At 42.6% G+C, this 14,333-nt stretch overlaps 1 protein-coding gene across 1 annotated transcript; it reads left to right on the top strand.

Moving 5' to 3' along the window:
• Nucleotides 1-369: 369 nt before the first annotated feature.
• On the top strand, nucleotides 370-9,930 carry NOPCHAP1 (NOP protein chaperone 1). Its single transcript, XM_087814868.1, has 4 exons — nucleotides 370-501; nucleotides 1,913-1,999; nucleotides 5,878-6,014; nucleotides 6,733-9,930. Exons 1-4 carry the CDS (start codon nucleotides 387-389, stop codon nucleotides 6,949-6,951), a joined length of 558 nt encoding a protein of 185 aa, XP_087670994.1. The 5' UTR covers nucleotides 370-386; the 3' UTR covers nucleotides 6,952-9,930.
• Nucleotides 9,931-14,333: the final 4,403 nt, after the last annotated feature.

Genomic DNA, 14,333 nt, shown 5'->3' on the forward strand with positions numbered 1-14,333 from the left:
AATGGCTAAGATGGTAAAACTTATAGGTTTTTTTCAAGCGCAATTTAAAAAATGTTTTAAGAAGAGGAGAGGGCAGCCCCGTGATGCGCTCTTCACATTCGAATTTGCTTAGCTAAAAAAAAAAAAAGAGAAAAAAAAAAAAATTCAAGGACCCTTCCATCAGTTCTCCACCTACAGGGCCTCAAGCGTTACAACCTTGCTTTTCCCACACTAGAAAAGACCTCGAGGTTCCGCCAGGTGTCGCTCTAGCTGCGAGGCCCTCGCCCCGCCCCCTCGCCCCGCCCATCAGCTAGTTTCCTCCAATCACAGCTCTAGCCCCGCCCCTGTCCGAGCCTCTTTCCTGCATCCGGGCCGGGGCAGGCTGGTTCTGAAGCCTAGCTCGCGGCATGGAGGTGCGCGGCGAGCCCCCGTCCAGCCCGAGCTCTGCGTCGGCCCCCAAGGATAGCTCCGGGGTCTCGGTGTCCAAGGAGCTGCTGACGGCGGGGAGCGGCGGCCGCGGAGGTGACCGGCGGGCGGCGGCGTGGGGCGCGCACGTGCGGCGTGGGGCGCGCAGGCGGGAGGACCGCCGGGCTGCTGGCAGGCCCGGCCGCGGGGACGGGACGGGGAGCCCCGGGAGCGGGGCGCTGAGCGCAGGGCCCAGTCGCGCGCCCGCGGTGGGGATAGCGGGGGGCGGCGTGCGCCCGGCCGCGGGGCTGGAGGTGGTTTTTCTGCGCCGAGCGGGACTGCGCGCCCGCGCTGCCACGCGCGGCGGCGGACACCTCCCCTGAGGGGCGGACCTTGGCGCCGGCTGTCCGTGTCCAGGCGGTTGGCGGGGCCGGGAGCAGGTAGCTGTCAGGGATGGTCCCCCCCTCAGAGAACCGGCCCTGTGTGCCGCCCTCTCCAAGAGGGAGGCGGAGGGCCGGGGGACCCACGCAGGATTTCAGACACCGCGCTGGAGGATGAAGACTCGTGCGTCGCGGGGCTTCAGGGGAGTTGCTTGCATTTTCGACTCCCCGGTTTTCGTCTTTGGAAAAGGGAAGTCGTGGTGCCTATAGAGCTTTTGTGGGAGAATTGAAGCCTCACGACAAGCCTGTGCGGCGAGGAAGCAGAGCCACGGTGTGTCGTGGAGATAGTGACCTGCCGGAGACGCGTGGCCGGCCGGGCCGAGCTGGGGCCGAGCGCGGTCCGCGCGCCTCTGGGGTACGAGCTCTGACGCCAGGCCGGCCGCCGCGCCCGCGGTGGGAAGCGGCGGGCTGTGGAGCTCTGCCCGGTGGGCGGGCGCGATCTCTGTACCAGACTGAGGAGGTGCTGCAGCTGTTGGAAACGGGGTGCAGAGCCTGGGGCTTTGAAAGAAGTCCCGTGCTCTGGGCTCTGATGGGCGGGAGAGCCGGGTTGGTCGGAGGAGCAGTGAGTGATGAGGCCGAATCGGTGGAGTGGGAGCAGGGAGTTTCTCCAAAGGGCAGTGTTGTGTAGGCTGAGCGTCTCCCATGAAGGGGGGCTCACCAGGCAGGCATGTTTTACAAATGAAGAGACCGGTGCTCAGAGAGGTTTGGGTCATTTGCCCGATAACACGGCTAGTAAACCATTTCTGGCTTCCCTTAACCATTGCACTCTGCACCGCTTCCTCCATTCTGTCATTGCAGGACTGACTTGTCACCGGTGGATTTCTGATACAGAAAAGTGCAGTTTAGCGTGTGCTTATTACTCAGCACCGGTGGTACAGAGATGCGTGAGATAGCCTTAAGAAAGGGAAGGCGGTTTTACATAAAGAACTAAAACTTTGTAATGGAACTTGGGGTGCTCCTCTTTTGAAAAGCATCTTGGGAAATGTGGGATAGTCAAGACTTGAGAGTGGTCACAGGAAGTTTGCTGATGGGCTCCCATTTCTTTATGCTGTAGTAAATTAAGTGTGTCTGTGTGCGTGTGTTTTTAGGTATATGGGACAGATTGCTCATCAACTCCAAGCCTAATTCCAGGAAGAATTCCGCTCTTCAAACAGTTCGGATAGAGAGGAGCCCCTGTAAGTACCCTTCCCTCTCTCTCTCTTCCTGTCTCGCAGGAACCCTCTCTGATGCTAACTTCTGCCTGTTTAAGCAGTTACTTGACCCAACGGTATCAGACTTTGTGTACAGATATTAAACCACAGAGTCCAGCAGAGAAAGTCTTACTGGGATTTACATTGGGAGGTCTGCTCACAAGGATAGAATTCCTTACATATTCTCTGGCTTTAAGACAGTTACTTTTTCCAGAAAAACTTGTGGGATACATTTTGGAAATCAAATTAATTATTATTAACAGAGTGGTGATTGCTGGGTGGAGGTGGAGGAGGGTATAGCAGGGATAAATGGTGATGGAAAAAATATATATATTTAAAAAAATTATTTTTAATCTCTGGGAACTTTTTTTCGCGGTTACTGAGCCCAAATTTAATACACATGTATGAGAAAACTATCCCATTCCATTAAACTGGACATGATTACTTAAATGGTAAATGTTACTCAGAACATGACATAACAGGGCCAATTCTGGTCATTAATGGCTCCATCATATTGCTGTACTGCACACTTATAAGTATGTACCACACTCAGACTTTATTCATATAACATTCATGTAATACTCAATATCTGTGTAATCTACTCTTTAAAAAAAGAATGAAGGCAAAGATTCAGTGAAAACATTGTAAGTGATGCATGAGGTTATAATGTCTATAAGCTAAGAAATCATGTGTATTCTGAGAAGGGAACTTAACCATAGTATACACTAAATCTACAACAGCTAACATGACGGCATGGTGGCTCTCCATTCAAATACCAGCTATGTGGACGTAGGTTTTCCATTTTGGGGGGGTCGCTTATACCTAGGAATGGAATTGTTAGGTTATGTTGGAAAGTGTGTCTTTTTATAAAGAGGAAGTTGCCAAACTATTTTCCAAAGTTGGGTATACCATTTTGCATTCCCACCAGCTTTGTTGCAAGAGTTTAGTTGTTTTAGTTGCCCCATGTCCTCAGCAACACATTGTGTGGTCTGTCTTTAGCATGTAGTGGTGTCACACTGCGATTTTAATTTGTTTTTTCCTAATGACTAGTGATGTTGAAGAACCTTTCATGTGCTTTCTCACCATTTATATATCTTTGGTGAAGTCTGAATACTCATGATTTCTTAGTTTATAGACATAACCTCATGCATCATTTACAATGTATTCACTGAATTCTTACCTTTACAATTTTTTTTCTGTTCAAATGTTTAGCTCATTTTAACAATCAAGCTGTTTATCTTAGTTACAAACAATATTTTTTTATAGTGTGGGCCTGCTGGTGATGAATTCACCAGCCTTTGTATGTCAGAGAAAGGATTTATTTTGGTTTGGTTTTGAAAGATGTTTTTGATGCATGTAGGATTCTAGGTGACAAGTTTTAAAAATTTTTAATTTTTCAGTACTTCAGAGATGGCACTCTGCTGTCTTCTGACTTATATTGTTTCTGATGAGAAGTCTGCTATCTTCTTCATGTATAAAATATTTCCCTTTTTTTCTGGCTGTTTTTAAGATTTCTTCTTTATCACTGGTTTTCACTTGGATGGTGATGTATTGTAGTTTTCTTTGTGATTCTTGAGTTTGGGGTTTGTTGAACTTCTTGGATTTGTGGATTTTAGTTTTTGTCAAATTTGGGAAATTTTTGGCTATTTTTTCTTCAGATATTTTTTTGTCCCCCTTTCCCTCTGACCTTTCTGCAGGGACTCCAACTACACATAATTTTACTTCTAGAAATTGTCCCACAGATCTCTGCTAGTTGATTTTGTTTTGTTTTTTAGTCTTTGTGTGTTTCATGTTGGGTAGTTTCTATTGCTGTCCTCAAGTTCACTAATCTTTTCTTCTCTATTGTCTAATCTGTTGTTTAATCCCATCCAGTTTGTTTGTCAGATATTGTAGTTTATACGTCTAGAAGTTCAATTTGAGTCTTTTATTTATATCTTTCATTTTTTTCCGTATTGTGATCATGCTTTTCTGTGCTTTCTTGACTATGGGGGGTGTTTATAATAGCTGCTTTTACATTCTTATTGCTTAATCTGTGTCATTTCTGGACCCGTTTCTATTGATTTTTATTCTACTGTGTGTTTTTTTTTTTTTTTAAGGCTGAATAATATTCCATTGTATGAATGTACTATAATGTCTTTATCCATCCATCCCTCAACAGACACTTGAGTTGTTTCCATGTCTTGGCTAATGTGAATATTTTTTTTTACTCTTTGTAGATAATATGTTTTGGCTTATTTGCATGCTTGGTAATTTTTATTGGATGCTGGGCATTTTGAACTTTATGTTATCGTATGCTGGATTTTGTTTTATTCTGTTTAGAAGAACTACAGCTGGACTAGCTTCAAGGGTTCAGCTTGTACTGGTCTAGAATACCATAGAAATTTTTGGCTTCTCAGAATCATGGTCCATGCCACACATGTAGGTCCTTGATTTGCTCCCCATAATCCATTAGTTACAAACCAAAGCAGAACAAAATCTGGCCTCAAACTTCATATAGACTTAAATATGTAGACACATAAATGCCTTTATTTTTATTACTCTGTGTATCTGAAGGGGCATGAAAGGTCACATTTATTTACTATTTAGTGTGTGCCAGACGTGGTGTGGAGCTTGACGTGTATGTCACCCCATTTAATTCTTCCAGCAGCCCCATTTCTTGACCTTTGCCACCATTTTCTTCTGTACTTTGGACAGTTTAGTCACCTGCTGTGTAGCTGTGTTAGTGACTTAGTGTTTTGAGAGCTAGTTATGTGCTGGACCTCTTTTGAAAGAGAAAGAAACTATTATCCCTTGTTTGTTGACTCCCCTGTTCAAAGCACAATGCTTGGCAGTTGTCATCCCTATTTTACAGATGAGTAAACTGAGGTTTCAAGTGGTTAAATTAAATGTAATAGTTAGGACTCCTGTTATTGTAAATAACTAAAATCCAACTTGGATTGCCTTAAGCACAAAAGAAGAAAGAAAGGGAGGGAGGGAGGAAGGAAGGAAATAAATTGTGTTGGCTCTTTTTATGGGGGGAAAAAACCGTAGTGATTTCAGATACATCTGCCTCCACGTGCTCAGTGTTATCAGGGGTCTGCTGCTCTGCATCTCTTAGCTTTCTCTCCCAAGTGTTGCCTTCATCTGGAGCAGGCTCTTCCCCCACCGCCGGCAAGTTGGCCAGTTTATCAGCATCTCCAGGCTTAGATTCAGTAGCTTGCTCAGTTACTCAGAAAGATTTTTTTTTTCCCTCAACAGTCCAAACCATGTTTCAGGGCGATCTCTTATTGGTCTGACTAGATCACTGTGTCACTGTGTATGCCCCTGAACCAACTCGTGGTGGCCAAGGTTGCGGAGCATGTAGGCACACCCACGGTGAGGGACAGGAGTGACTAAGAGTGACAGAGATAAAAAGGAAAGTCAGGGTTTTGTTATTAGAAGAAAGGGGAACAGATGGTGGACAGGTCACAACCACCACTACTTAACCAACACGCCCAAGGTGATTCAGATAGTCAGAGGTGGAGCTGGGCTTCTCTTGGTAACCATGACAGTCTGCCACCGCCCGCTGCCCTAACTATTAAGTCATACGTCTCCTTATTCAGTTCCTATTTGTCGAATGCCAGCCTTCAGGAGGTTACAGCCCCGGGGGCATAGGAAAAACCCAAATAACACATTGAGAAATAATTGCTGAATTGTGTGGTCCTACTGCTTTAAGAGTTCAGAAGAGAATGGAGATTTTTCAAATGAAAGGAATTTGAAAAATTTATAGTAATTATTATTACTATTAAATTCAGAACTGTTTTACAGGAAATTCTGGATTTTAAAATTTCAACTTTGGGCAGATGCTAACGTAAGCATTGATAAGCTATATTTTCTCTCCTTAGTACTGGAGCAAGTACAGACCTTTCTCCCACAGATGGCTCAGGCAAACGAAAAGCTGAGGAAAGACATGGCAGCTGCACCACCTGGTCGTTTCAATATTGAAAATATTGATGAGACTCTTGGAAAAGTTATACAAATGGTAACTATGCTTTGTTTTCACTTCCTATAGTAAAATTACCCGTGCGCCTCATCACCTAAAAAGGGAGAGAACTTTTCCATTTTAATTCTGTTACTTTTCACCCTGGAAAGTCAGCTGCATAGGCACTTGGTCATTTAAAGATTAAGGATCTTATAGGTCCATAAGCTTCCCTAGGTGAGGTAATACAGAATCCTAGGCGGGCTTTTCCAAGTTAAATATTACATTTGTTATCTTGAAGCATTAATTTAGTAAAAGTCCTAACTGGGTTTGTTGGTTTTTTTTCCCATCCAAGGTCCAAAGAGATAGTCATAGTCTGATTCATTGAGAATGAAAATATTAATGATATGTTTAACAGAATGCATTATATAACAGAATTACTTATAACTTATTATTATTATTGAGCCCCATGTGAAAAGGGGCTCAATTTGTTGTTATTGTTGAATCTCCAGTACCTGGTATGGTACCTGGCTCATGTTAATAGCTGTTGAATGAAAGAGTGTATTCAAGTCACATAGAATTGAGTCATGGGGGTCTTTTTAAACTTGGAGTAAATGTAAATCGTTATGGTGAACTACAGCAACTGAAAGAATCAAAGTGCCATATTGTATTAAAAATATGTCCTTTGTGCGTCAATATTGTGCTAGATGTTGGTTGTTCCCAATGTTTTATTGCACCTTTTTGGGGAAATAAATTTCCCACGTGGTGGTTTTTTTTTTAGGATGTGGCCCTGTTTGAGATGGATCAGTGTGATTCAAAAGAAGAGGACAGTTCAGAAGAGAATTCACAGGACAGTTCAGGGGACAGTTCAGAATCTGAGGATGAAGATGACAGCACCGCTTCTGAAGTCACCATAGATAACATCAAGCTTCCTCATTCAGAAGGTGGGAAAGGCAAGATAGAAGTTTTGGATGGACCTGCCAGTAAAAGAAAGAAATAGTGAAATAAATGATCTACGCCTGCTAATTCTGTGAGAAAAAATGTGGCTGCTGGTTACTTTGCATTTCAGGTAGATGGCGCTTTTAAGTCACATTGGATGTGTGTTGTTTCTCGGAGAAACAAGCTGACTTTTAAAAAAGAGTTGGAATAGGTAGCATTTGGGGATCCTCTAAGAGCAGACTGTTTTTGATCTCACGCTGAAGAGATTCGGTTTAGAAAGTTTATTTTTGCTGATGAGTGAATTTGTTGGCCTCTGTTTTCTTCAGCGTGGACTTCAGACATGCCAAACTTATTTCAAAGTAAAAATATAAATCACCTGCTCATTTTGTTTTAAATTATCATCTCAGATAAAACAACCTAGGCAGGGTTTTTTTTGTATTATAACATCAAATTATTTGTTAGCATCAAAGTGGGTTTAGTGAGGGAGAAATTTTTCAGAGAAATATTATATAATAAAAAGAATTACTTAGACTTAGCTGCCCTCGGGCATATCTCCTTTCATTTAAAAACCTATTACTTTCCAGTTTGAGCTGGAAAACTGGTTCTCTATGGGTTTAATCACTGTTGGTAACTCTGTAGTTACTCAGTGGATAAAAAGCTGACTGATTGGAAAAATTCATGGTTGGGGGGGGTTCTTTTTTTCATAAAGCAAATTTTTTTTCTCAGCTACTAGAACTACATAGTTGCCCACAGTTTGAAATGTATCAAACGTAGAAAATAGGGACACCACAGGAAAAATAGGGCACAGAACAAAAAAAAAGGTAACAGCGGTTTTCCCATTCAGAGGCAAACATGGTCCGGGGTGGAGTCAGCTTTCTGCCTCACTCGTGACTGTGGCAAACAGTTTCAGATCTCCTCACGGGGCTGGCTTTGCTCAGGACACGGACCGGAGAATTTGGAGGACTGTCTCCAAGTAGGCTGCTGATGGAATTTGACCCCTAATGTTCTGGGACTCTCTTTTGACTCTTTTTTCCTATTCCTCACATTAGCCTTGTAAATATTCTAAAGATAATTCTCAAGGTTCTTTCTGGTATTTCCCATTGGAAACTGGAACCAGATCTCCCAGGCTGTGCCTCACCAGATGTAGAAAGAAATGAACAGATCTAGAAACAAGACTTCTTAGCTGGAAAGGGTATTGTACTATGTACGTCCTAGCACCAAACACAACTGTGATGAATTACTGGTGTGAATATTTAAAGATCGTCTCCTACCAGATAATTTATCATGTTACATTGTGGGAAGAGTTGCATTTGTCTGGCCCATTACTTAGCATGGTGCGTGGTACAGTGCAGGCGCTGAGTAGATCAGGTGACAGGTGTGTGAGGACACTTTAAGCCACGGGAGGCTGCTGCAGGCAGGAGGACACGTCCCAGTAGAAACAGACCGAATGGCCAGTTAGAGACGGCTCAGCCTAGAAACACATACTAGGAAGTAGACTAAATATTTTTCTCCCTCCATGGCTATCGCATATAATAGAACCAGGCTTCTTGTACAGCTAAGGAAGTCAACTAAATTCAGGTCCTCTGGACATCTTGATGACACAGAGAGAAAAGAAAAACACGAGCATTTAGCATATGATTCGGATGTCATTTTAAGCAAATGTAAAATGAAATAGTTAATGTACAATGTCAGGACTTAGGCTAACTTTTAAAATATTTTTTATTAAATGTGTTTATTGATTTTAGAGAGAGGAAGGGAGAAAGAGAGAAACATTGATCGGCTGCCTCCTGCACACCCTCTACCGGGGATTGAGCCCGCAACCCGGCCATGTGCCCTGACCGGGAATCGAACCAGTGACCGCTTTGTGCACAGGATGGTGCTCAACCAGCTGAGCCACACCGGCCAGGGCCTGGCTAACTATTTTTAAACAAGGTTAGATTCTAGCCTCATGCCATGTACTAAGATAAATTATATATGGATGAAAGGTTTAAATATAAAGAAGTAAAATTATAGGGGTTCCATACTAAAATGCTGAATATTTAATAATGTAGTGGGGCAAAAGGTTTTTTTAAAAGCAGAACATTAAAGCCTGAAGTTACAAAAGAAATAGAAAAGTCATCCACATAAATATTAAAAACTAGCTGGTGGCAAAGTAATTTAAAGGGCAAGGGACCAACTGAGAAAAGTATTTGCAATATAAGACAGAGTGAGCGCCATTAGAATATACAAGGCTCTTACAAATTAGTAAAAAAAAAAAAAAAAGTAAAAATAAAAATCAATTGAATATCTCAGTAGTAAAGAGACCATAGGAGCTGAACAAGCAACAAAAAAATGTTCAATCCCATTTATCAAAGAAATGCAGATGAAACCAAGATTGTATTTATTGGCAGGTGAAGAGTACTTACTGAGCCCTTTCTGTGTCAGCCGCTATTCTAAGTGTTCCCACCATTCATATGTATAGAAAAATTTACCAAGTTTTACATTTAACATTTGTGCACTTTATGTATGCTATACCTTAATTAAAGAGCTGTTTTGCTTGTAAGCAGTTTGCCTTACAGTCCACTGGAAAGCACGTCCTTTGGTTGGCCTGACCCTGTGCGCTCTGCCTGATGCTGGGGGGTGAGTGATGGCAGCCGGCGGGAGCCCGGTTTTGTTCCTGCGGAGGGTGACGAAATGTTCTCTTCAGGCTCGTGGGCAGTATATCATCTACAGCTCTGTGACCATTATAAATCAGAGAATTAGGTATAATGGTCTTGAAGCAAAAATTCCATTCTGAATGAACCTGTCTGTTTTCATACTACTTTAATTGTACATCAAATGTGGTACTTATACCAAAAAAGCCTTGCAAAGTAGTTTGTGGCTTGTATTGTGTCTGTATCCACTACTATGGTAGGAAAGATGGGACAAAGGTTGAGTCTTACTTTCATTTCTATGTCCCTCAGTGCCTAGTATATATAGTGCCTTTCACTCGGTTGGAATGTACAAAAAATGTTCATTAAAGTATTTTTTCTGTTTATGTTAATAAAGTAATTCATCTTAAGTATCAGTGGTTTGCAATTTTGAAAAGAAAAAACACAGGTAAATATGATTGGTAGACTTTTCCCAAAAGTTTAATGCTGGAATCTTTGTCGTTGACTCCCAACCATCCATTCATTGAAAACCCTTGACAGTGATTGGTTTGGGAATGGGCATGTGGGACACAAACTTGCGAATAAGGCATGAACAGTCTTGTTGGTATACTTGGGGAAGGGAAAGTATTTCTCATTCCTAAAAAGAAGGCACATGAAGAGATGGTTCCTTTCTTTTTGGAGAAAGGACTGAATATCTTATTACTGCATATGATTCTTGGGACTCCGATCTAGGGGCCATAAATGGAGCCAACTCTTGAGGTACAGTCCGCACCCCAAAGGCAGCAGAGTCACTATATCGAATAACTAGATTGAACTATTGCTGAATTTCTTGTTTTGCAACACAACAAATTTCCTTATTAAAAAAAAGACCACCTTATGAGATATTCTGCTTATACCCATTCCATAGATGAGAAAATTGGCATGGAGATACTAAGCATATTTTTAATATATTTTTATTGATTTCATAGAAAGGAAGTGAGCGGGAGAGAGAGAAACATCAATGATGAGATTCACTGATTGGCTGCCTCCTGCACACCCCCTGCTGCGGATCCAGCCTGCAACCCGGGCATGTGCTCTGACCAGGAATCTAACTAATCTCCTGGGTCATAGGTTGACACTCAACCGCTGATCCATGCTGGCTGGGCAGTGGAGCCAAGTTTTGAGTCACATACCTGGCCATCGTGGGCCTGCTAGTGGTACTGTGAGCACAGGCTCTGAAGCTGTCTGGATGAGATCCCAGCCTAGCTACTTATCTCAGTTTCTCCATCTGTCAATGGGAATATCAGTATCCCTCTCAGGGTCTTGATAAGAAATGAATCAGTTAATACATATCAGGTGCTTAGAACTGTATTTAGTAATGTGAGGTATGCTAAAGGAATAATACACAATAGTGGCAAAAACCTGGAGGAAACTTGGTAAGATTACAGATTCCTACATCCTTGAACTCAGGAATTCCACTTCTAGGAACTTATCCAATTAAATAAGTATGACGTTCACAAATTTCTGTATAAGATTTATATATAGATCTATATAAGATCTATATAAGATTTATTGCAGTATTTAAAATAGTAAAAAGCAAACCTACATGTTCAATAATAGAGAGCAAGTTGAATTAAAGCCACCAAACAGATGCAGAGAGATGTTTATTGGCAGAAAGATGCTTGCAGATTGTTAATTGGAAGCAGGTAACAAAGTCATGTACACTGGTATACTGATTTTGTAAAAACGATGCATAGAAAAAGACTGGGACAATTTCAAATGATAACTGGTTATTTCTCTGGAGAGTTTGTGATTGAGTCTGAATGTGTTTTACGTATTTTTACATAATTTAATCATTTAAAACTTCACTTGGGTATTATTTGCAAAGTTGTAATAATTATTACCATCCATCATGTCTCGTGTCTGATGATATTCTAGTCCAGGTTTCCCTCAACAGCTGTTGCTTTCCTGGAGGGGTGGTTTGCGGGAACCAAATTTGGCTCCTCACCCTGTCTCTACCCACTTCCACAAAAACTCTTGCAGATAATGTCCATTTCTGCTTTGTTTTTTAGTTTCACATCTATTTAGCGTGTGTGCCTACCATTCCCTACCCAGGCCCTGGTTTATGCATTGGCAATCAGGGCTATGTCGGCTTGGTTAAGACCACCAGCTTCATTGCTTGAGTGCCTGTCCTGCCACTTAATAGCTGTGTGATCTGGGCAGGCTACTTAACCTCTTTCATTTGAAAGCAAATATTTATTGAGCTCCTCTTACATATTAGGCACTGGGGATAGAGCGCTGAGCAAAAGCAGCACCTGTTCATGAAGCTTGCACTGCAATGGGGAGAGGCCGGTGATTGATCAGGTGATTGCCAGGTTGTGTTAGTGCTATGAAAATGACACAGGGTGGGACTAAATGACAGGGCAGGTGAGGTGTGAATGTGGGCACGTAGGCACTAGAAAGAGTAGTGAGGGAATGTATCTCTGCTAACATGATATTTGATGAGAGACCTAAAAAAACCCCCTTGAACATTTTTGATTAAAAAAAAAGTAAGGCAGCCAGCCAGGAGATGGTGTGTGGAGAGTTTCAGAAAGAGGCAGTGGCCTGCTGGCACTGGCTTGCCTTTGTTCTGATTGTGCTCATCTTTTCCCAACTTTGTGTTCAGTGAAGTCAAATTGATAGGTTGAAATCAGCCTTGATGAGAGCATTTATACACAGAAATCAGCAACTACTATGAATTTCTGCCCAATCCCACCTCCCAGAGAGCCATTTGTTAAATATTTACCAGCTCCACCACTGGGAGGAGGGAGCAGTGGAGAGTAAGCGCAAAGGCCCTGAGGTAGGAGTGTGCCTGGTGTGTTTGAGGAACATCAAGGCAACCTGGGTGGCTAGACTGAGAGGGAAGTGGATAGGAGATGAGGTCAGAGGTAGCCAGGAGCGAGATCGACAGGACTTCACAGGCCATGGTAAGTACACTAGGCTTCGTTCTTAGCAAAATGGAGACCATCAGAAGGTTTTAAGCAAAGGTGTGACAACCGTTGGACTAAGCGTTGAACAGAACCACATGGAGGAATCAGGGGGACTAGTTGGGAGACCTCAGCAGTAAGATAAGAGATGATGATGGCTTGGTAGTGGTGGAGGTAGGTAGTAAGAAGCGCCTCAATTTTTCAGATGTTGTGAAGATTAAATAACATTTAAAAAGTGCTTAACATTGGTCTAGCACACAGGAGGCCATCAGTGAGTGAGAGCTGTTGTTACTGATGGTGGCAGAATGCCAATTCTGGAGTGAGGAGGGGGTGCTCATATCTGGTTAGGAAGGCAAATCATTTTAGCACCGAGTGGGAAGTACTGTGTTGCAGACAAGCGGGAGCACAGAGGAGGGACACTTCGACCAAGCGGGGCGTAGGAAGGCCAGGAAGTGTGTTGGAGCAAAGGGCGCTGCTTTAGCAAGGGCGCAGGGAAACGGGATTAGGAGGAATGTCGAACCGCTTGAGGTGTCACACCTCCCCAGTTCGGTGACAAGCAGATCTCAGCTTTATCCTTTCGTAAAATAATCAGTGATCTGAAGGAACAGTGATAATTTAATCACTCGGTGTTGATTAAATCACCTAGTAGTAGGCTTCGGATCATTAGGTTCCAACTCTTACTCATAATTTTATGAGTTCCGTGGAGCCTTTGATTATGATCAACAATCAGACTTAAAAACTCCAGCTGGTGGAAAAAGGAGTTTTTAATCTGAGGCCCAAGCATGGGCTTCAGGAGGTCTGGAATCCCGGGAAGATATTTGCAGAATTATGTGTGTACAATGCATTTGGGGAGTGGAAGTGAGCAGAGGGGTTCCATTTTTATCAAATTCTCAAACAGGTTTTTGGCCCGAAGAAGATGAAAAACACTGCTGCTGAGATTACCATTAGAAGGTCTTTGTTTGCCATTTCATCTGTCATTAGAATATTTGGTAAAGTGATATTTTAAGTCACTTTCAAACACTGCGTGTAAAAGTGGTTCCATTATAATAAGGCCTTTGTCATTTTATTCAAATATGGACCCAGAGAACATTCATTCCAACAGAGAATGTCAGCTGTGTCAAGCTCTGATGGTAAATCAGCTACGATATAATAAAAATTGCTTTCAGGCAAAATTTGCTCTATTGACCATGCCAGGCTCACCTGGCATTCTTCCTTTGAGATGTTTTCTGCCTCTAATTTTGTTGTTGCTTACTGATTATTGATTTCCTACCATCCCCTGATTGTAAGCTGCAGAGTCTTCAAAGTAACAACTATTCCCTAAGGGCTTCAAGGCCAATGAGATTGCAGAAATTTTACTTTAAAAGGAGGAATTCGCCTTCCAGTCACACAAGGATGGTGATAATTTACCTACCTACCTATTTTTGTCTGACAACAGGCAATGAATGACAGGAATATTGCTTAGGTTGTAATAATTCCCATTTCTTGAGCACAGACTGTGGTCCAAACACCTTGTTAAGTGTGTTAAATAAATGGTTCCATTGGATCCTTACAATACCTAATGAGACAGGGACTTCATCCATTTTCTAGATTCCAAACTAACTTTCCCAAGATCACACAGCCAGTGAGCAGCAAACCCAGTAACCAGAAAATGGAAAACAAGATGTCCTATGAAGGATGTGTGAGCTGCAGGAAGGAAAGCATCCCTTTTCCCTGTGCCATTGTCATTTTTCATTGCATGGCATTTTCCAGTGCTGCTGTGTCGGGTGTCGTGTCAGGAGAGTGGATGGGAAAGAGGAGAGGAATCGGGGTCTACTGAAAAGGACCGTAGGGGAATGAATGAATCCATCTACTTAACAGATCTCTATATA

The sequence above is a fragment of the Miniopterus natalensis genome, chromosome 2, assembly GCF_054644295.1.
Source record: "Miniopterus natalensis isolate mMinNat1 chromosome 2, mMinNat1.hap1, whole genome shotgun sequence".
In the NCBI taxonomy this organism is placed as follows: domain Eukaryota; kingdom Metazoa; phylum Chordata; class Mammalia; order Chiroptera; family Miniopteridae; genus Miniopterus; species Miniopterus natalensis.

Coding starts and splice junctions, on each gene's coding strand:
- NOPCHAP1 (XM_087814868.1), top strand. CDS start 387: ATGGAGGTGCGCGGCGAGCCCCCGTCCAGCCCGAGCTCTGCGTCGGCC. Junction 502..1,912: donor GGGGAGCGGCGGCCGCGGAG/GTGACCGGCGGG, acceptor GTGTGTTTTTAG/GTATATGGGACAGATTGCTC. Junction 2,000..5,877: donor TCGGATAGAGAGGAGCCCCT/GTAAGTACCCTT, acceptor TTCTCTCCTTAG/TACTGGAGCAAGTACAGACC.